The 22,081-nt window shown below is 48.5% G+C and overlaps 2 protein-coding genes across 4 annotated transcripts in view; one reads left to right on the top strand and one right to left on the bottom strand.

Annotated features, from left to right (window-relative positions):
- Pacs2 (phosphofurin acidic cluster sorting protein 2) overlaps positions 1-11,556 on the bottom strand; it is a 72,183-nt gene extending 60,627 nt beyond the window's left edge. The window contains exon 1 of the mRNA XM_028764442.1: positions 11,444-11,556. Coding sequence (XP_028620275.1) covers positions 11,444-11,556 — 113 coding nt within the window. The remainder of the gene's footprint in view (positions 1-11,443) is intronic.
- Positions 11,557-13,151: 1,595 nt separating this feature from the next.
- Brf1 (BRF1 RNA polymerase III transcription initiation factor subunit) overlaps positions 13,152-22,081 on the top strand; it is a 46,243-nt gene continuing 37,313 nt past the window's right edge. For 2 of the 3 annotated variants that reach the window (XM_028764411.1, XM_028764410.1), the window contains exons 1-2: positions 13,152-13,335; positions 19,533-19,613. In XM_028764411.1, the coding sequence (XP_028620244.1) occupies positions 13,152-13,335; positions 19,533-19,613 (265 nt within the window). Of the gene's footprint in view, positions 13,336-19,532; positions 19,687-22,081 lie in introns of all 3 variants that reach the window. The other variant, XM_028764413.1, reaches the window with a different exon arrangement.

Here is a 22,081-nt window from a genome sequence, read left to right as displayed (position 1 = left end):
GGCGCCGGCGGGCGGCGGGAGTCCGGCAGGCCCGCGGGCGGTGTCCAGGCTGCGCCCGCGCCCCGCCCCCTACCGCACCGCGCCGCTTATTGGCCGACAGGGCAGGGCTCGCGCGGCGCACCCAATCACCGCCTACCGGAAGTGAGGCGCGCGCCCCAGGGCGTCTCCGGCGCCCAGCCGCGGGAGCGAGCGCGCGCGGCTGCGCACAGGCTGTGCCCTCTCTCAGGGACTCAGGCGAGCGACGCGATGGCTGCGGGAGTGGCTAGGTCTACGAGCCCTCACGCTCCCTGCTGCGGCGGACCGCGCGGGCCTAGAACATGCCCGTGTACCCCGGTGACTCTCATCCGGTTGCCATCCTGTGTGTCCCCGCACAGGCCCCTAAGGCCTCCTGGCTCACTCTCACACTGTAGGCCCCACCCACCCTTATTCCTTGAGGAGTTTTCAGCCACCATCTGTCCCTCCTAGCTGCCCCATGCAGCAACCTCCTCCCATCCAGCCTCCTCCTCCTTTCGGCAGTGCTTTATTTATTTTTAAGCTTTTCTCAAGACCATCACAGCAAATATTTGGTACAGGGTGCGTTCTGCGTTGTTCACAGTGAACTTGGGCCAAAAGGAGGGGCGGGTGGGCGATCAGACTGCAGGGCCCAACAGACAGAGGATTCCAGGCATGGCCTTGCGAAGACCGGCCAGGCTCTGGGGCTTAGGAAGAAGCTCCAAGACGCAGATGTCCCTCCCCATCTTTTTGGCTGTCTTTGGTCAAAGTCAACAAATTTAGGAAAAAGCTTTTCTGGCATGTCTTGTTTCTTTGTATCCACACAGCTTTACACAATTGCCTTTCTCCCTCTAGGTTCTGTGTCTTATTATCTACCAGTAAGTTTATTGAAACAATTCTAACTCAAAGCGATCTGACCTGGCTGTCCCTCCTTCCCTTCAGGTTTACCCAGTAATCCTGCTTTCTGTGCTTCTTCCCAGGCCTTGTGGGGGTGGTCCCTCCTCAGCTATGACACCCCACCCCCTGCCAACTGCATTTGGAGCTCCTCTGTCAGAGGCAGCCTCCTGCTGTAACTCCAAGATGGGAGCTGCAAACAGCTGCAGCTGCTTAAAGCCAGAGTCCCGCTTTGAAGAGAACAAGGAGACCTGTGTTTTCCTCCTGTTCCTCACTCATTGGGGTGGTAAAACAAAGTCCAGAGGGTCTGTCAGTCTGTGACCAGCTGAGATGAATATTGTCTGACATTGCAGCCCTATTGGGGCCAGTAGTGAGACTTGTACCTAGGAAACCGGAGCCTGTGTTCACTGAGCTCCCTCAGCCTTGGTGGACAGGCCGCCTTTGATTGGAAGCAAAGGACAAGCATCCACTGACCTCAGCAATTGGCATACAGTGCTGGGGACAGAGCACGGGTGCATTTGCAGGCAGAAGAATGGGCTGCCTGATGAGTTGTGTCTGTGTGCACCAGGCAGGCACTGCAGCCAGGGTCAAGGGAGGAGATGAGCGGATCAGCTGCGCACACTGGGGCTTGGCACCAGTGGCCTTGGTTGAGCTGTGCCATCTTGTACTAGATACCATTGTAGGTTCTCAATGAATATGACATATGTCTGCCCATTCTCACTTTACACGGGAGGAAAGTGAGGTACATGCCATGCTGCGCTAAGGGAAAGCAGTAGAGTGTGTGTGTGTGTGTGTGTGTGTGTGTGCATGGAGACAGATAAGTGGTGACTATTGTTTTCTAAGTGAGTAGATAGCAGTTTAATCTGTTCCACCAGACCTGTTATTTGGATCTTTGGCCTCTCTGTATTTGAAAATTACGCCGTCTCTATCCTCCTTTTGTAAACCGTAGGTCCCAAGACAAGTTCCTTGAAAGCCGGGAAACACATCTTCCTGCGACTGAGGTGTGATGTAACTCCCACCCTTCCGAATGTGTAGCATTGCCCTACAACTTTTCCTTTAAAATGAGAACTTAGTTCAGGATGAGCCTCTGTGAACAACGGGAGTGACTGGGGAAAGGGCCCAAGGACAGGGACCTTCAGAGCCCGGTAGTCCCAAGTCACCACATATAAACCACTGTTAAGACCTGACAACAAGCAGCCTGCTCAACAGCAGGCATTCGTTTGTTGGTAGTGATTAAATTTTGGGCTCCAGAAAAGACCTCGGGCATTCGCAGGAAGTGGAGGTTTTAGCCAGCTTCCTACAGGCCCACAGATTCTGACTGGGTTTCCCCCTCAGCCGGCACAATGGGGATCTGATCTGCCTAGCTGGTGCTCCAGACCACACATTCCTGGGAAAGTACTGATCTGTTTAGCTTGAGTTAAAGTGCTATGAACCCAGCATGAGGATGTGATACAGCTTACATGTACATAGTACATAGTGTAGGCATGACATGGCCCATGTCTGAAGGTACTCCCTCAGAGTCCAGGGACCTTTCAGTAAGTCCAGGGCACAGGAACCACAGGGACTTCAGGCCTCTGACCATGCTTGGGGTGTACCAGACTCACATGCATGTATTTAGTGAAGGAGCTCTGGTGGGCACTAGGCATGGAGCCTTCTGCTGTTCTCTGGTCCATCCTCCTTTGCAGTGTTAACTGATGAGTTGCCAAAACCCTGGATAGCCTGTGGTTCTGTGATAATGTAGTTCATATTCTACATCCCAGTCAGCCTTGCTGTGGCAGAGACAGGGTTTCAGACTCAGCTCCGGCCTGTATAGCTGAGCCACTCACTATCAAGAAGCCAGAGACAGAAAATTCACACATGGAAGATACACTGCTCACATGGAGTGTGGGTCATGCATGCCTTCTTCGGGGAAAGGAATGCTGTATCCCGGAACCCAGGTAACCTTCAGAAGCCAAGCGGGTGTGCAGGGAGAGGCTGTGAACAGCAAGGCTCATGGCAGAGCACTGGACCCTGGGTCTTTCTGAGCTGAGCATAGTGTAGACACGGTCTACAAAAGTGAAATGTGTGTGTCCGCGCACACACACACACAAATTAATTTTAAAAGGAAGAAAAAGAACTCCCAAGAATAGAAATGAACCGGTGAGCAAAGTTTACCTGGCCACATGTCGCATGCCCATTTCTGGCGTCCACTCTGCTCTTGGCTATATTCCACAGCTTGGTTTCATACTCTATTCCTTAGGTTATGCCAGGTAAGGAAAGGGTTCCAGTCTTCCTCCATGGCCTCTTTCATGGTTTTCTGTTGTTGTTGCTTGCTTGCTTGCTTGTTTGTTTTTGAGATAGAGTTTCTCTACGTAGCCCTGGCTGTGCTGAACCCTATGTAGAATAGGCAGGCCTGGAATTCACAGACATCAGTCCACCTCTGCCTCCTGAGTGCCTCCATGCCCAGTCCATCTGCTAATCTTTTTTAAAAGATTTAATTTTATGTATGTGAGTACACTGTCACTCTCTTCAGACACATCAGAAGAGGGCATCGTATCACATTACAGATGGTTGTGAGCCACCATGTGGTTGCTGGGAATTGAACTTGGGACCTCTGGAAGAGCAGTCAGTGCTCTTAACCACTGACCCAGCTCTCCAGCCCCCCTTCCCCCTGCCCTGTTAATCTTAATGTAGCTTTTTAGGCTCTTTTCTCCTAATAGTGTTTGGAATAAGAACGAGCTGCTTGTGGTTGAAGAACTGTCCTTTGAAAACCACCAAGAGGTTAGAAGTTCACAGGCACCTCCTGTATCTATACATTTCCTGGTTTATTTTATGTCTGACCTAGTTAGGCAAGAACCTGAGCATCATAAATCAATTTGGTGAATGGAGGCATCCATGTGGATGCCCTGCTGGGTGGCTGGCATGGAGCAGGGCTAAACCACTAATGCTGACTGTTCCCAGTACTACCAGGAGGTGCCATTGAAGGCATCCTCAAGACCTGATAGGCCCCTGGAGTTGCAAGGTTCAGAGATGCACTCATTGGCTCATTCAGTTATTCTCAAACCAGTGTCAAATCCTGGAGATGCAGGAATGGACTGCTTGCCCTAGAGGGGTAGGTATTCTTCAGGAACTAGGACGCAGTTCTAGGGTATGCTGTCAGATACTGTGCGGGAAGCAGGAAGGTGGTAGGTCATGGAGGAGTTATAAGTGAGCCTGAGGACTGTGTGGAATAGCCACAAGGAAGGGCAGTCCTAGCAAGGTCTGGAAGGTCCAGTGTCCCTAAAGATTTATATCAGGCCTTCCTTTGCCCTAGTAGCTCTTAAGCCACAACATTAGCCCCAGGTAGCTGCAGTCCAGGACCACAAATGTTCTCAGCTTGGTGACTTTTGGATGACTGAAAGGCCTAGGTGAGACAGCTCAGAATGAAAACCCAGCAGAAGCAGGGCAGTAGTAGCACACTCCTTTAATCCCAGCACTCAGGAGGCAGAGGAAGGTGGATCTCACCAGCCTAGTATACAGAGTGAGTTCTAGGGCTATACAGAGAAAAACCTTGTCTTGAAAGAAAAAAGAAAGAAAGAAAAAAGAAAAGGAAAGAAAGAAAGCAAACAAGCAAAATAAAAGACAAAGGCTGGTTCTGTATTCTGCTCTGTCTGCTTACCAGCTTGTATCTTTCTGATCTGTATATCTCTGAGCTCTCTGCCAGACCCAAGGTCATAGGGACAGTAGTTAGTTCTGGGTGCTTCTATTCGGGCCCTTTGGGAATTTCTGCATTTAGATCCTGTGATCTTTATGATGTATTGCCTTCTTTTAGGGTGAACAATAGGTAATAGTTTTGTTGGTGAACAACAGCTAATCGTTTTCTGAACACACATGAAGACTGAGGGAGGCAAATGCAGTCTGCCCTGGGTATTGGAGGCTCAGAGTGAACTGAAAGGAACAAGGAGGGAACTCGAGACTCAACCCCAGGCCTGACCTACCACACAGGTACCCTTTTCTGTCTTCCTCCTTCCCTTTCCTTCCCCAAGTCTCTCTAAGGCCTCACTCTGTAGCCCAGTCTGGCCTGGAAAATAATATTTTCTCTCCCCCCCCCCCCCCCCCACTACTGGGACTACAGGTCCATGCTGCTATGCCTGGTTTTCACCATCTTTGTCTACAAGTGCATATACTTTTGCTTCTCTTTTGAAATCTGGATTGGAGTCCACATCCTATATTTGTCATTTGTCAGATGCCACAACCCCTCAAATCCTTAATGTTTTCTGGAGTGTTGGCACAGTAGCTTTCTCACATCCCACTATCTGGATGACCCGTGACCAACTTCCTCTGCTCTCTGTCTTTGGGCATTTAGACTAACATCATGTTTGTTACATTAGCCTATACCATTAAAATCTTTAAAACAGAGAAAGAAACAATGTTGCCATTGTGGGCAGAATTTAATAAGTCAAGGAAATGCAAGGGGAACACCTGGGAAAATGATGAAACCAGTCAAAGTAAACAGCATTCAGAGTCATAAGATAGAAGGATTCTCTGCCCCTAAACCAAAACAATAAAACAAATACCTAGCATAGTGTGTCGTAAGTCAAGCTGCCATAAGGAAATGCCAGAGGGGCTGAAGAAGTTGCTGCATGGTTAAAAGCACTGGTTGCTCTTGCAGGGGACCTGGGTTAAATTCCCAGAACCCACAAAGCATCGTTTAACCATCTGCAACTACAGTTAAGGGAATCAGACAACACCTTCTGGACTCTGTAGGTACCAGACATAAACGTGGTGTATAAACATACATGCAGGCAAAATACCCATACACAAAGTTGTCTCTGTCTCTCTGTGTCTCTTTGTCTCTCCTATGTTTGTTGTTTTTTGTTTCGTTTTCTGAGACAGGGTTTCTCTGTGTAGCCCTGTCTATCCGAGAACTCACTCTGTAGACCAGGTTGGCCCCAAACTCAGAGATCCACCTCCCTGCCTCCTGAGCGCTGGAATCAAAGGTGTGTGCTACCACTACCCAGCAAGTTTTCTCAAAAAGTTTAAGAACATACCACCGACTGGCTGGTTGATAATAGAAATATGCTGCCCGCAGTGCTGGAGGCTGAGGTGTCCAAGATAAAGAGGCTCCTTTCTGGTTCATAGAACTTTCTCGTTGCCTTTTCCCATGTTGTTGAGCTAGCTTTCCAGGCCCCTCTCATATAAGCATTGACTGACCCCACCCATGAGGACTCCCAGTGGCAGCACCTCCCAAAACCATCGCTGGGGCATAGAGGCCAATGTGAATTTGGGAGACATCAGCATCCACATATAAGAAACAATTAATGGGACCCAGGCTCTGTATTCCACAGGAACACAGCTTCCAGCTTGGCTTGAGAACCTGGCCCTCTGGAAGGGGAGCGAGCTTCCCAGCGTCTCCCTGGCATCTGCAGAGAGCCTGTGGCTAGGTTCCAAAGGATACTGGAATGTGTAGGGAACAACACCCACCATGTTCTCTGTGGGGAGCACTCCCAAGCACACCTGTAGAACTACCAAGGGCGCAGAAAAGTGTGATGACATCATAAGTTCACCTGGAAGAATGACGATACCATTGCACCTGTTGAAACTGCCTTGACTCTCAAACTCTGCATAGTCAGAGTTCTCTAGAGAAACATAACCAATGGCACGTACAGGCATGTGTGCGTACACACGCGCACACACACACAGGCAAGCATGAGAATTTAAGTCAGCTTAAAATAGTAGCACTAGCAGAGTCATACATGAGAGCTGAAAACCAGGTAGTTTCTTGTTCCATGAGGCTGGGTGCTTCAGCAGTGGAAGGAATTTCACAATGGCTGTCTCACTGGGGGACAGCCAGATAACCTGTACTCACTCAGTCCACAAGGTGGGTGTCTCATCAACCCCAGTCCCTAGTCCAAGATGAAAGCATGTTCTGATGTCAGAGAGGGAACCTGCAGTGGCCACAGCAAGGCAGATTAACTCAGCTGCACCAGGGAAGGCCAAGGGGGAAAAGCCAGATGGCCTGCCTTCCTCCTGAAGCATCCTTTGTATCTGGGCTGCTACCAGAAGGTGCTGGCCCCATGGGTCTTCCCACATCAATCAAAGCAATCGGGACAGTTCTTCAGGTGAGGCTCCCTAGTTTGTGTCGAATTGACGTTAAAAACATAATACACCCACTGTCCCTCGTTATGAGCTAAGATGCTAAAACTTAGATGCTAGAGCTAAGAACTCAGCCACAGTTGCTCTCTGAGAGAGACTGGCAGTAACAGTAACTACTGGTTCACTGGGAAAAAGAAGAGGCATCTTCCAATGTGTCTGGTAGGATGTCAGTAACTAAAACCTCAAGATCTGAGAACAGACATTGAAAGAACCTGCTGACTGAGCAGCCCACAGTTGTTACAGAGTGAGGCCCTGTCTCAAAAACAAACAAAAAACATTGAAAATAGAAAATTTAATCCCATTTGGTTTTTTTTTAAGAGCAAGTATGTAAATGTGTGTATATGAAAGTGTGGTGCATCTATCGGTATGTGATTATGTGTGCCAACTACGTTTTTCTCGAAAATACTGACACACAGGAATTCAAGCTGCCATAAGGAAATATCATAAATGGTTCGAAGTGCTAAGAGATTGCCTCTGTGCTCCGAATGCATTCGGTTCTGTTGCTTTCCTTTCTCTTATCTTCTTTCATGGTTTTTAACTACATCGAAGAATATTGAGATGGGAAATAAGGATGTTCCGAGTCAAGGTAGCTGTGGAGTTGTGGTGCTGCACACCTTTGATCTCAGTACTCCAGAGGCAAAGGCATTTAGATCTCTCTGAGTTCGAGGACAGCCTGGTCTATAGAGCAAGTTCCAAGCCAGCCAGAGTTACAACATGAGAAATCTGTCTCAGAAAAATAAAAGTATGTCTTGTTGTCGAATAAGTCAAGATAGACTGTGGCTCACCAACTGTCAGGGGTGAGACAGGTGCCCTGGAAAAATAAGCAAAGGGCAGCCCAGCACTTCCCCCTTACCAGCTAAGCACCATTATTAAGGAAATATACATTTATTTAGTAGATGATATCCTTACAGCCCTCGGAAACTCTACAAGTCTGTAGGACAATGGAAAATACAAATGTCAAAACATTTGCAAAGAATAAAATAGGCTTTTGTTTTCTTTGTAAACCAAGATGTCCGTTTCAATGGCCCATTTGATACAGGCGAATGCAGACCAAAGGCCAGCCGGCTATCCCCATGATCTCGATTCACTCAGCGGCGGGCGCCCCCTCCTGGCTATTCTGCTCAGGAGTGTGGGCTCCCTCACCCTGCTCCTTAGGATGGCAGAGCTGCCCTCTTCTGGTTGGCAGCTATCTTGGGCATTTGCACTTGGTCTGTGGCATTGCAGGTGTGTATGGTATCTTAAAGGGAGAGCTTATGGAAGGTCATATCTGATAACTGGGAAATGACAGATGAGCCATGACATACATACCCACTGGATATGCAAAGGAGCTCTCAGTGCTGTTCTCCACGAACATTCATGGTATATGATGGTGTGAAAGCCAGGAATTAAATCTGGCAAGCAGCATGACCTAGACTAAGGGTAGATGGCCCACCAGGCACCATCCTGTTACCTTATTTTATGTCTTTTTTTTTTTTTGAGACAGGGTTTCTCTATGTACTCCTGGCTGTTCTGGAAGTCACTGTGTGTAGACCAGGCTTATCTCAAATGCTCAGAGATCTGCCTGCTTCTGCCTCCCAAGTGCTGAGATTAAAGGTATGAGACACAATGACTGTGAACTTACTGATAACAGTTAACCGAGGCTTAAGAATCAGAGGGAAGGCCAGACGAGGTGACACACACCTTTAATTCTAACACTCAGGGGACCTCTGTGAGTTCAAGGCCAGCCTGGTCTTAAAAAAAAAAAAAAAAAGAATCAGAGGGACCTTTGAGTTTAAGTTATAATGCTCCATCATCCTCTGTGTTTCTCACAGTAGAAATCATGATGGTATGATCAAGTATGAAGGTAAAATATGGGAAAATATCAAGGTTCTAATACCATACAGAGAACAGCCAATGGCAGTTCAATACTGTTTCACTGGAGTAAGTGAAAGGATAGCTTTTCTGTAGGGTTATTTTATTTTTCTAACGTTTTATTGTTAACAAAAATAATCCTTGCCGGGCGGTGGTGGCACACGCCTTTAATCCCAGCACTTGGGAGGCAGAGGCAGGTGGATTTCTGAGTTCAAGGCCAGCCTGGTCTACAGAGTGAGTTCCAGGACAGCCAGGGCTACACAGAGAAACCCTGTCTCGAAAAACAAAAAAACAAAAACAAAAAAAATCCTTCCAATCTGAAAGAAACAATTTATTGTTTCTTGAAACAGGCCATATGTACCCTAGGTCTCAAACTCTGTGTGTTGCTGAGGTAGGCTTTTAGCCCATGATCCTCTCAATTGCTGGGATTACAGTTCTGAGCCAGTATTTCTATTTGATGCTGTCACACTAAGCACTAGGATTTAACAGAAACCAGGGACTTTCAGATTATCGCAGGCCAGATGGAGTGGACTTTCAATGCCAGGTTGTATCCTGGAGAAAGCAGAAATGAGGAAGAGACTCCGGAGTGAAAGAGTATCCAAACCTTTTTAAAAAGGACGCAGGGAACTTGAAAGAGCTGCCAGCAACAGCCAAAGAGGCTGCGGGAAAGGTCGTCTCCCTTTTCCCTGGAGTGTGTCAGGTGGGCAAGAGCCACTGGAAGAGATACTTGCCAGGGACATGGTAAACTGGCAAGGGACAGGCAAGAGCAGTAAAAAACCAGGTCAGGTTTGGAAACAGAGATATCAAGAGAAAAAGATGGAAGGGACAAAACAAGGCGGACAAAGTCGCCTGTGCATTTGGGATGTAGGAAAACTCATTTTAATTATGCTGTCGCCAGGACCCCTGAGGCACACCATGTGTAATGTTTCCCAGCTGTTAATGTCCAATTTAAATCTGAAGTCGGCTGGATGCTTGAGAAGTAAATAGGTACACCTGGTGCACTGATGGCCACAGAACCACTGAGGCACCAGGCACTCACCACGTGCTCACTGGTTAATGCTCTCTGGGCTCCTGGAAGACCTGAGCATTCCACTGACTATGGTAGCATGAAGTCATTAGGAAAGGCGCTAATCTACTATACTACGGCTGTGTCCTTAAAAGACCCGGAGAACACACACACACACACACACACACACACACACACACACAGAGTACCCTTTGAGGCAGAAGGCAAGAGACCTCAGGAGCAATGACCTTGCTCACAACCTTGACTTCCAGCCTTTAGATCACAAAATTAGTTTTTAAAAAATTTATATTTAATGTATATGATGAGTACACTGTAGCTCTCCTCAAACACACCAGCAGAGGGCATCAGATCCCATTACAGATGGTTGTGAGCCACCATGTGGTTTCTGGGACTTGAACTCAGGACCTTTGGAAGAGCAGTCGGAGCTCTTAACTGCTGAGCCATCTCTCCAGTCCCCAATTTTTTTTGTTGGTTTTTTGTTTTTTGAGACAGGGTTTCTTGTGTACCTCTGGCTGTTCTGGACTCACTCTGTAGACCAGGCTGGCCTTGAACTCAGAAATTCACCTGCCTCTGCCTCCCAAGTGCTGGGATTAAAGGCATATGCCACCACTGCTCGGCCCATTTATTTATTTATTTATTTATTTATTTATTTATTTTTAAGGTTTATTTTTTAGGTATACAGTGTTCTGTCTGCATATATACCTGTACGCCAGAAGAGGGCACCAGATTTCACTATAGATGACTGTAGCTGGAAATTGAACTCAGGACCTCTGGAAAAACATGTCTTAACCTCTAGGCCATCTCTCCAGTTCCAAGAGGAGACAATTTTAAGCCACCAAGTCTGGGGCACTTTGTTCTGGTAGCCTTAGCAAACAAATACACTCTGTATCAATTTTATTGGAACAGAAAAAGAATTGAACTTGAGGAAATGTGTGTGCTGGGCTGTTTTGTGGGAAGGCTTGACTTTCCGTACAAACTTGGGAATAGAAGGATGTAAGGGTCATGAGCGGATCGGAGGATGGAGTATGGAGGTGGGGGGTGGGTACAGCAGTGGTGTAGGGCAAAGGGGTTTAACGGAGGCACTAGCATTTTGGGATACTTCCTGCTGAAGTACAGTAACCCCCACCTCTGAGCCACCATGTGGTTGCTGGGAATTGAACTCAGGACCTCTGGAAGAGCAGCCAGTGCTCTTAACCCCTGAGCCATCTCTCCAGCCCGACAGGGTGAGCTTTTTTAAACAAGATAAAAGGGCTGGGAAGCATCCCCAACCCTCCAGGTAAGACAGGGCTCAACCTGGTTCCTGTGGGTAGGGTCTGGAGCACTGCTCTTCTTCCCTTCTTAGCCCTTGCCTTATTGTAACATATATTGGGATCACTGAGAAGAGACAAGGATCAGGGGCATCTGTGCCCTACATCTCTGAGGAGGGCTGCAGGACCCTGGTCCTTCACTTTGAGATTCCTGCCCACGGTTATCTCCTAAAGACACCAACTGTATAGGGGACCAGGTGCTCCTGTGGGTGCCTCCCTCTGGTCTTCTGAAGCATTGCTTCTTAGGGTCTCTACATACCATTGGCTGTCCTGGTAATCTGAAGCAGTCAATGACAAGCTGATTTGGGATCCCTTGGGGTGGCTCCAGAGCACGGGAACTGTGCGGGACTCCAGAGCCTTCAAATCCTTCATTTGCCGTTTTGACTTTAAAGTGTATTGTGCGTATGATGCTGAGAGGGCACACGTGTGGAGGTCAAAGGATGGCTGTGTGGAGTGAATTCTCTCAGTCCACCTTTACCCGAGTTCTTGGGATGGAAATCAAGGCAGTCAGATTTGCTTGGCAAGCACAGTTACTTGCCGAGCAATCTCCCCAACCATTCCTTTACTACGTTCTGAGGAGATCTCTTCCAAGTTCTGTTTCTTTGTTTGTGACAGGGTTACTCTGTAAAACAGAGCCCTAGCTGTCCTTTGTAGTCTAGGCTGGCCTCAAACTCACAGAGATCCCCCCGCCCCCCCCCCCCCCGCCTGGGATTAAAGATGTGCACCAACACAGTCGGCTTCTTCCAACGTTTTTGTTTTTGTGTTTTAAACGTATTGCTATTTCACTTGGGTTTACACTGGTTTTGCAAGCTGATCAGAAGTTTGCATATTTACAATGCTTCCTCTTACTCAGGAAAGAACGCTTTCTAATTCAGCGTAAGCTTCTGTGGCATCCTGCAGTCTAATTTTGGAGTTTCTTACCTGTAGTAACGCAAAAGATTGGCTAAACTTCCCAAGGACTGATGGGTATGACTAAGATTGTGAGCCGCGCCTGCTGATGTAGACTGTTATGGGTATGCTTCACTTTACCCAGACCTCACCACCCTACCCAGACCCGTTATTGCCAGGAAATAGGAAATCCTGCTGAGAACTCAACGTTGAGGGGACCAAGCGTTCACCCTGGGACTGCGGTATGGGGCTGCCGCAGAGTCTGGGAGAACAACCCTTCTCAAACCTCCGCCCGCCGGCAGTCCTTGATCCTGTCCTAGGGCGTGCTTACTCCCCAGGTTCCGCCCACTACGTCCAGCCTTCAGGCCTCTCCTAAAGCCCTTTGTGCCAATCAATGCAGGCCGCACCGTAATCCTGGGCTGGGCCTTGGCCTCGCTCGAGTTACGGCTCACAAGCACATCCCACTACTTTGTTTCCAGACTCCTCTCACGGACAATCGGCTCTCCTTAGGGTGCGCGCACCGCACGCCCCTTGGCCTCGGCTCCGCCTCCAGGCTCCTCCTACACCTCCTGGGACTCTTCCCAGGCTCCGCCCACGGGCCTAGTCCAGGCCCCGTCCGCTAAGCCCCGCCCACGTCCCAGGCTCCTCCCTAAGCCCCCGTCTCTTCCTAGGCTCCTCCCACGGCCCTCCTCGGGTCCCGGGCTGCGCTCACCGCCTCGCCCCGCCCTTCTCGCTCGCCCGCAAGTCCCGCCCCGCTGTTGGCTTGTGGCCCGCGAGGCCTGCGGACTCCAGGTTTAGAGCTTTGCTTCCGACCGCCCGGAAGGTCGGCGGTTCGGTCCCAGCGTCTCAACGATTCTTGAGTTCCTTTTATTGTGCCCCGCGGGCGCGTCCGTTGGAGGCGGCGCGGGCCGCACGCGCGAGGCGAATCTGCCGCGACGAATCGGCGGGCGTGGCGCCGGCGGCCTCGCGAGAGTGCAGCACAGACGGAGGCGGCGCGACGGGCCTTGCGGGCTGAGGGCCGCGGGCAGAGAGCGGGGTGCTGAGCGGCTGGGGGGCCGACGGGGCCCCGCGGCTCCAACATGACGGGCCGCGTCTGCCGCGGCTGCGGCGGCACGGACATCGAGTTGGACGCGGCGCGCGGCGATGCTGTGTGCACGGGCTGCGGCTCGGTGCTCGAGGACAACATCATCGTGTCCGAGGTGCAGTTCGTGGAGAACAGCGGCGGCGGCTCGTCGGCGGTCGGCCAGTTCGTGTCGCTGGACGGTGTGTTCTGCAGCTCGGTATAGGGGTTGCGGGCAGGGCTGAGTGTGCGAGAGGAGTGAGAGGTCGAGGCTGGCGGGGAAACGGAAGCAGATCGTCCTGCGACAGACAGTGGGCAGTCGGACAGGGAAACTGAGGCAGGGCCCGGCCGGGATTTGCAGCCAAGGTTCTCTCCGTGTCCCGTATGCCAGGCGTCGCGGTCTGGTCCAACGGAGGTCGTCGGCCTGGGTCCCGAAATCTGGCAGGCATGATTTTCAGGCTCGCATCTGATGCAGGTTCCGTTTATAGGATTGGCCACTCTGACAGGTGTCATAGCCCTAAGGGCTATGAAGAAGATATGCCTACCCTCAGTTCTCTTCCCAGTCGCCTAAGTCCTTATTTTTTAAAATAAGGGTTTGTTTCCTAACCGTTTAGTGTCGAGTTTAGTGAGTTATACTTCCAACTCTTTCTTTGTGTATGTGATTCACGAAGCAAAAGTTACTCGTTTGACCAAAGGGCTTTCTTTACATTTTGAAGCATTCCAATTTGTTGACTTTTCTTTCTTGAGTGTTTCTTTTGTCAGGAATCTAGGATGTCTTTGTTTGAGTCGCCACATTTGTCTTCTAAAAGTTCTTGTTTACACTTTGATGTGGTTTTGTTTTTATTTTCCGTGTACTGGGGATCTAACCCAGGGACTCTGGCACACTAAACAGTCTCCAGATCTGAATGTCCATGGAAGCTCAGTCCATACTTTGAGTTAAGCCTTGTGATAAGTGGGATGTGTAGGCCTAGATTCCTTTCCTGTGGGTGGAGGTACCGTTTTTCCACACAATTTGCTGAAAGGATTTCTTTTTTTTGTATGGAGTTACAAATTGTTCCTTCCGCAGAGATCATTGTGTGCCCCCCTGTGTGAGTCGGCTTCTGGGTTCTGTCTTGCAGTCATCCTTGCCTTTTGTTTATATTTAGTGTTTTGAGATCAAGAGTTGTGAGCCATCCATCCTTTGCCATCCTTTTTTAGAACTGTACATTTGTAATCTCTCTCCCCTGGGTTGTGGAGTAACTGTATGTATTCTCATGGTTATGTGTACTGTGTGTATGGCTCTGGGGCTGGAACCCAGGTCCTGCCCACACTAAGCAGGTGCTCTGCCACTGAGCTGTATTCCTAGCTTTTTACATTTACATTGAGTTACAGTACTGACAAGTTGTCCAGGCTGTCTTTGAACTTAATCAGTAACCCAGGCAAGCATTGAACTTGGAATCCTCCTGCCTCAGTCTCCTAAGCAGTTCCAGTTATGAGCCCGTACTACCAGACCCATTTTTTTTTTTTTTTGAGACAAGGTGTCCCTGTGTAGGCTGGCTGGCCTTGAACTTTTAGCAGTCTCCCCTGTCTCAGTCTCCTAAGTGCTGGGATTACAAGCATGCACCACCATGCCTGGTGTGGCTGAGTGTGTGTGTGTGTGTGCGCACATGTGTGTGGGCAAACGTGTGTGTGGGCACATGAGTAAGGAGGCCCAAAGTTGGCATCAGGTACCCTCCTTGCTAATTCTACACTTTCCTGAGTCAGAGTCTCTTGCTGAACTTGGAGCTCCTCTTTCCTGGCTACTCCAGCTAGCCAGTTTGCCCTAGGGACTCCCACTCCCAGCCTCCCAATTGCTGGAGTTATAAGTGGCTAACACACCTGACCTGCTTTTATGTGGGTCCCGGGAATCTGAACTTTGGTCATGCCTGCACAGCAAGCATTTAAGCCACTGGACCATCTCCCCAGCCCGTGCGGCAGATTCTTGAATCTGCTGCAAGTTCTAGAAGTAAGCTCACTTGGGGTATTGTTCTTTGGTCATGCTTGTGGATTTTTATCTCTGTTTACTTGGGATATTGGTCTGTAACATCTATCAGCCTTATATGTCAAGGTAATGAGCTCCTGAAACAAGTGAGTTGTGTCCCCCGCCCCGCCTTACCTTCTAGAAGGGACTATATACAAACCATGCTCTCCATTCTCTTTCCCTTTCCTAGCCTCCTTGTATAACTTAAGCTGGCCTCAAACTCATGGTGCTCCAGCTTCAGTCTTCTACACAGCCAGGATGGTAGGTGTGTGCCCGCCACTTCTGGCATCCTTTCTTACTTGAATATTAGGTAGACTTCTCCAGTGTAGCCAGCTGGTCTTAGGGTTTCTTTTTCAGCTTCTGTCATAGTAGTGGCTGTAGTTACATTTCAGATAGTTTCTGACTTGTTCTTGGAATGGGTCATCTAGTTGTGGAATTCATGTGTTAAGCAAGTAGTCTGCACCTGAGCTTTCTTCGTATCTAGCCCATGCTCTATCTGTCTGCAAGGGACTGTAGCAAAGTCCCTTTTCCTTTTGGACGTTGGTGTCTTGTGTTTTTGCCTTTCTGGCTGGTTCACCAGTTTTGTTGATATTTCTAAAACTTTGACTTTGGGTTAACTTTTCCCTTCTGCGTTTCTGCTCCTGTGGTATATTTCACATGTCACATAAGCTCTTATTCTTTGTAGGTGATGTCCCAAGGGTGTTGGCAGGACTGCTATGACAGTGGCTCACATTATTACAGCCTCCTAAGTAGTTGCCAAGATGCTGATGCCGGCTGGAGGAATAAGAGCAGTAGTAACAGGCCATTGCTGGAGCAGATGTCTAGGGCTTTCCTAGGTGCATCCACGCCGTGGTGACAGTGCGTGGAGCCATGGTGGAGTGAGGCTTCACCATGCATCCTGGGAAACCATGCTCAGAGGCATTGAGCAGAAGCTCAGAAGGGCTCTTAGGTGAGATCAAGATATCTCTCCAGAGAGAAGCACTCCGGCAACCAGTCCCCGGGGGCCCTGGGAATGCATTGTGAGGCCATGAATTCGTAGCCTTGGTAGGAAGTGCAGGTTATACAGGAGGGAGGTGTCAGTTGCTTTGAACAGCCATCTTTCAGGTGGCTACCCCTACCACCCCCCCCCACCCCCCGCAATCAGCATGACCACATGGACTGGAAAACAGATGACTTGTCCCAAGACCCTCATCAGTCTTCTTGCCTGTCCTCCAGCTTCGTTGTAAAGTTCTGATTTCTCGTTAGTGACTGTCTTTTTCTAGGTGCCTTTGCGTATAGCAACCTAAGCTGGACACGTAACAGTACTCTATTATATGTGCCTAACGTGAGTGATGGGAGTCCTGCAGCAGAGCTTCCTGGCTCTGGAAACTTAGCACCTATACCTGTAATCAGGTCTTAGAGGTCTTTTCAAGTAGCAGGCATCAGGACCTCGGGCTTAGATTCCAAGTGCCAGGCAGTGAGTAGCTGGCGAAGTTGGGATTGAGCCACACCATGAGAGTCTGGGCTTCCTTTATGAGCACAGTCATAGAAGCAAAGCAGAGTTCCCCATGATGCACGCTCCGGAGCCTGTGCTGTGGCTCTCTGCGGCCTCCCTCTGTCAGTGGCTGGTGACCCCTGTGCTGCTGCATCCTTCTTTCTCAAGGCTTTGAACTACACTTAGAATTGCAGAGAGAGACCATACACCAGGCAGCTTGTGGCACCTGCCTTCTTAGGGTTCATTCGCCCCAATCCTGGGAGCAGTAAACCTCATCCGTAGGCTGGGAACCTCCCTGAGGTTCCAATAATCAGAATTGCTTGTCGTGTTGATGTTGGAACCCAGGGCCTCATGTGCTGAGCTGGTACTCTCCTGCCCACTTGATCAGTTTTTTTCTATGAATGCAAGCTTTATTATTGATATACCTTCGATAGACATAAATCACAACAACCCCCTGCCCCAAAAGGAAGCTGAAAAAACATTAACAAAAGAGCCTACTCAAGGGACTTAGAAATCCTATGACATGCCATCTCTTCTTTGGTGCCCAGAAGAGAGTGTGAGATTCTTCAAGACTTTCGAAGCTTAGGGGAGTCCAGGGTCATCTTTGGGAGGACTCCTTGGGGTTCCGCTTGGTAGAACCTATGGGTATGGAGTACTCTTCCTAATCCTTGTGCCAGAGGTACATTAAACTAACTCTTAGGCCAAACTTTGACTCATAGCTTCCAACAAGGTGAGACCCAAAGGTATGGTCCATTGACTCCAACGCAGATGTGTGGGCCTCGGACAACCACTTGAGCTCCATCTCATGCTTCCATAAAGGAACCAAACCCTGATGTCTCCTTTTGTCAGTTTGAGTGCATCAGCCAGGCCTCCAGAGTCTCCCCGTTAGGGTTGGGGTCTGTCTGGAAGTGCTTTTTTAGCTCCTGGAACTGCTCACGGGTGAACCCAGAGCTTCTGTCCATGCAGGGCAGACCTAGAGTTGTTTCCATCTCAGTTACTTCTACCTTGGCTGTGGCTTACTTGAGTTCTGTTCTTCAGTTTTCCAGAACTTGAGGTTTTTATTACATTTATTTATATGTGTATGGACATGCCACTCTGCACGTATAGAAGTCAAAGGACAACCTCTGGAAGTTGGTTCTCTCCTTCCACCATGCAGGTTCTTGGGGTTAAACTCAGGTGGTCAGGCTTCATAGCAAGTGTCTTTAGCTGTTGAGCCATCTCACCTGCCATAGGATGTTTTTTAAGGATAGATAGGTCTTACTATCTAGCCCAGGCTGGCCTTATAATCTCTAGCCTTTTATATCAAACCAACACAGTTATAAAAACTCTCCATCTGGACACTGTGTGAGAATGAAGGACAGTGCTCTGGGGGGCCTTTCTGGGCTCTGAGGGCTGGTGGCCCTCTTCCTAGGTCTGCTCCAGCGTGAGGGTGGCATTGTCTGTTCCAGAGCATTTTTAGTCTCTTTATACCTATGCTGTCTTGGGCTCATCTCTCTGTGCCCTTTGCTAAATCAGAGGCTCTTCCCCAAGTGGCCTGTGACTGTATAATCCTTTCCATTGTCTCTGAGGGGATAGACTCTTCAAAGCCCATCTGTGCAATATACTTCCAGCTTGTAGTTTTTTTGTTACAGAAACTTGTAGAAAATACTAGATGTCTGCTGGGCATAGTGGTACACATCTGTAGTCCCAGAACTTGGAAGGCCAAGTTCTAAGTCAGCTGGTGCTACATAGTGAAACCTTATCTGGAAGGAATGAACGAAAAGCAAAACACCTGGTGTCTTTATAAGCCGAGCACATCTGAGACTTGAAGGTCTAGGTGAAGTTGAGGTCGGCAGTTCCATCTAGAGGTCACATTTTATCTAGAGGTCACATTTGGCCTTTCTTCTTTCACACTTGAGGGCAGGGAGCCTGAGTCAGCTAGCACCTTAACCTGCTGTGACATTTGCTGAGTAAGCACTCTGACACCATGTTTCCTCCTGCTGCACATACATGGAGGGGTGGCAGGAGCAGAGTCGGAAGCAGCTCTTGCTAGGGCCAGTGCAGGTGGAACTGCCCAAGCACAAGTGTGGGCTCCCAGCATGGGAGGTGGGTCGTGTCTGTGAAGCGGCAGTGATTAGTGACCCTGTAGTGTGCTGTGGACCTGGAGTAAGGTTTCAGCTGAAGTGGAAGTCTTCTCTCTGGGGGTGGAGGGTAGGGGTAGGGGTGAAGAGTGAGGCAAGGTCTTGCTCTGTGTCTCACATTATCCTGCAGCTCTAATTACCCTAATTACAGATCTGCACCACCATGCTTAGCGTGGCTAATGCCACCATGTTTTTAAATGTAGTGGAAAGTTTGTTTTTAAGACCTTATTTTTATTCTAAATTATGTGTGCATCTGTGTGGGGGCATGTGTGCATTAGTGCAGGTGCCCACAGTGACCAGAGGTGTCAGCTGTCCTTGGAACTGGATCACAAGTGGTTGAGGACTGTCGGACTGGGAACCAGTCTTGGATGCTCTTTAAGAGCAGCACCTTCTCTAACTGTTGCCCCGTCTCCAGATCCGTGATTGACTTGTACTAAAAGCACAGATCCACTGCAGTTAGAGCAGTAGGATTCTTTTTATTACATTTACTTATGGGTGGGGTAGGGTTGTGGTGCATGTGTGGAAGAGACAGTTGTAGAGTCAGTTCCCCCCTTCTGTGTGGGTCCCTGTCATCAGGCATGTTGACAAGAGCTCCTAGCTACTCACTCATTGCATCAACCCCTATTGTTTTATTTTTAAAGGTTTGGGATACCTCTGACCAAGGCCACATCTGTTGGCTAGGCAGAGCAAAGTTAGCTTGTTACTCTTCCCTGTTGGAATGCTGGGTCCTTCTTTGTTCACAGTCAGTGAAGGGCCTGTGGGGCTTCTCTCCAGGCCCTGGCTAACCTCTCTGTTTTATATTTCCAGGTGCTGGGAAAACCCCAACCCTAGGTGGTGGCTTTCATGTGAACTTGGGAAAGGAATCAAGAGCACAGACCCTCCAAAATGGTATTCCCTACTTCCTCCTTGCTGACCATGGGGCGGGACAGGAGAGGGAGGCGGGACAGGATGCTGGGGTCGGGTAAGAGCAGATCTCACTTGCTGCTTCTGCCTTGCAAAGCCCGTGGCCCTGCCTGTGTCTTACCTTGTGACCTGCTACTTTTTGCCAGAGGACTCTGGGAGGGATGGTTCCTGAGTGTGCCCCTTCTTCCAGGCATTCTGTAGATCTTGTTAGGCCCCCTTAGATAGAGAAGGGTCCTGAGATGGTGCCAGCCTATAGCTGCTTATTCCAGGTCTCTTGGAAATAGGCATAGAACCAGCAAGTGTGTAATAGTTGACATGCAAAAGTGACATTTCATTGTTTTATAAAGCATCAGAGTAGAGAAACAGCTGTTCTGATTCTTTACTTGTTTTTAATTAGGTTATTTGCCCTTATTGAATTGAAAAGGTTCCATATGTATTTCAGCTACAAGGTTTTTATTGTTGTTCTTTTTCAGAGTCTCTGTGTAGATTTGGCTATCCTGAAACTCTCTTTGTAGACCAGGCTAGCCCTGAACTCAACAGAGATCTGACTGTCTATGTTTCCCAAGTTTTGAGATTAAGGGTATACCCCAATATACCTCATTTTAGCTATAAGTTTTTTTTAAAATATATATGTATATATACATACACACACATAATATATAAATATATGTATAAAACATATACATATATATGTACATTTATTTATATATGTGTATGTGCTTACCATGGCACATTTATGGACAACTTGCAGGAGATGGGTCTCTCCTTCCTCTATGTGAGTTCTAGGGATTGAAGTCTGATCATTTGTCTTGGCAATAAATGTCTTTACCCACTGAGCAATCTTGCCACCTTCTATGAATTTTTTCTACCAGATATATGATATAGAAAATATTTTCCTGTTTCATGAGCTATCTTTTACTACTTTTCTTTTTCTTATTACTTGATGCTATAAAATAGAAAAGATTTATTCTAAAATGTATATAGATGTTTATTTACATGTATGTATTTGTACTGTGCATGTGTCTAGTGCTCAGGAACGGTAGAAGAGAGTTTCAGATCTCCTAGAACTGGAGTTAAAGATGGTTGTGAGCTGCCATGTGGGCACTAGGAACTGAGCCTAGGTCCTTTGCAAGAATACTAAGCACTGAGCTGTCGCTCCAGCTCCATGGTAGTGTCATTGAGACAGTGCCTAGCGTACCTTATGCCTTACCTGGTCAGTCACCGATGCTCAGTGGGTAAAGTGCCCGCTGTGTAGAAGGCTGAGTTAGGGTCCCCAGTTGAGCATAGAGCATATAGAAAGCTAAGCATGGGCATGTGAGCCCGTTGTAATCCTGGCACTGGAGAGACAGAGACAGGTAGATTCTCAGTGTATAACCACTCTGGCAAAAATGGGAAGCTCCAGGTTTAGTGAGAGACTATCTCAGAAAGATAAAGTGCAGATCAATAGAGGACCCACCACACACACACACACACACACACACACACACACACACACACACACACATACACACATACCCTGCTCCCCAAACTGATTCTTATATCTTCTGTTCCTTGGGGTTGTCCATCTGAGCTTCCTGTTATGTTTTGGGGTTGGTCATTGTGAGTTAGAACAAGTGCTGAGAGACTGGGTCCAGCTTCCATCTTAGGTGCATTTCTAGTGTTTGAGTAGAAAAGATTATATTCCCCCAGTTGGCACCCTCCCTTGTTGAGAATCACTTCTAGACCCTCGGTTCAGTTCTACTAAACTGTATATGTCATGCTTTTGTTTGGTTCCTAGCATTGTGCTAAGTTTGAAATTGGGAAATGTGTATACTTTCTTAGAATTCTTTCTTAGTGCAGTGTTGATTATTCTAAGTCTCTTGATCTGTGTTGTTTGCTTCCTTCCTCCCATCATCTCCCTCCCTCCCTCCCTCCCTCCCTCCCTCCCTTCTGTTTTTAGAGACAGTCTTGCTGTGTATAGCCCAGGCTAGCCTAAAGCTCATGATCCCATTTGACTCACCCAGTGCTGGGCTTACAAGGCCTGTATCACCATATCCCACAGTCACAGTATGAATTTAGAGTCTGTATCTGATTTCTGCCAGGAAACCAGCTGGGATTCTGAGGGGTTGTCTTAGTCTGTAGATGACTGTGGGAGCATGGCTACTTGGACGGCACTGAGTCTTCTGGGGTTATTTTGTCATTGATTTGAGTCTTTAGAGTTTCATTTTGGAGCTACTCTGTTAACTTTGCTAAGGAAACCTGCAGATTCTGCTTGGGGCCCCCTGTCTCTGTAGATGAGACGATAGGAACTCGGTAGATCGACCTGAGCCTGTGACCCTGTACTGAGTGTCTTATTACAGCACCACACACTGTGAGCAGACAGCGCTGCTCCCTGCCTTCCACCTGTCTTCTCACTTAGCCTCTCACAAAGCTATGCTGCAGTTTTGTTCCTGTGTTGCTAGGCTTTCCAGAAT

Source organism: Grammomys surdaster, unplaced genomic scaffold (genome assembly GCF_004785775.1).
Source record: "Grammomys surdaster isolate TR1022 unplaced genomic scaffold, NIH_TR_1.0 144, whole genome shotgun sequence".
In the NCBI taxonomy this organism is placed as follows: domain Eukaryota; kingdom Metazoa; phylum Chordata; class Mammalia; order Rodentia; family Muridae; genus Grammomys; species Grammomys surdaster.
Note: the sequence above shows the minus strand (reverse complement) of the source record. Positions and strands in the feature narration are given on the sequence as shown.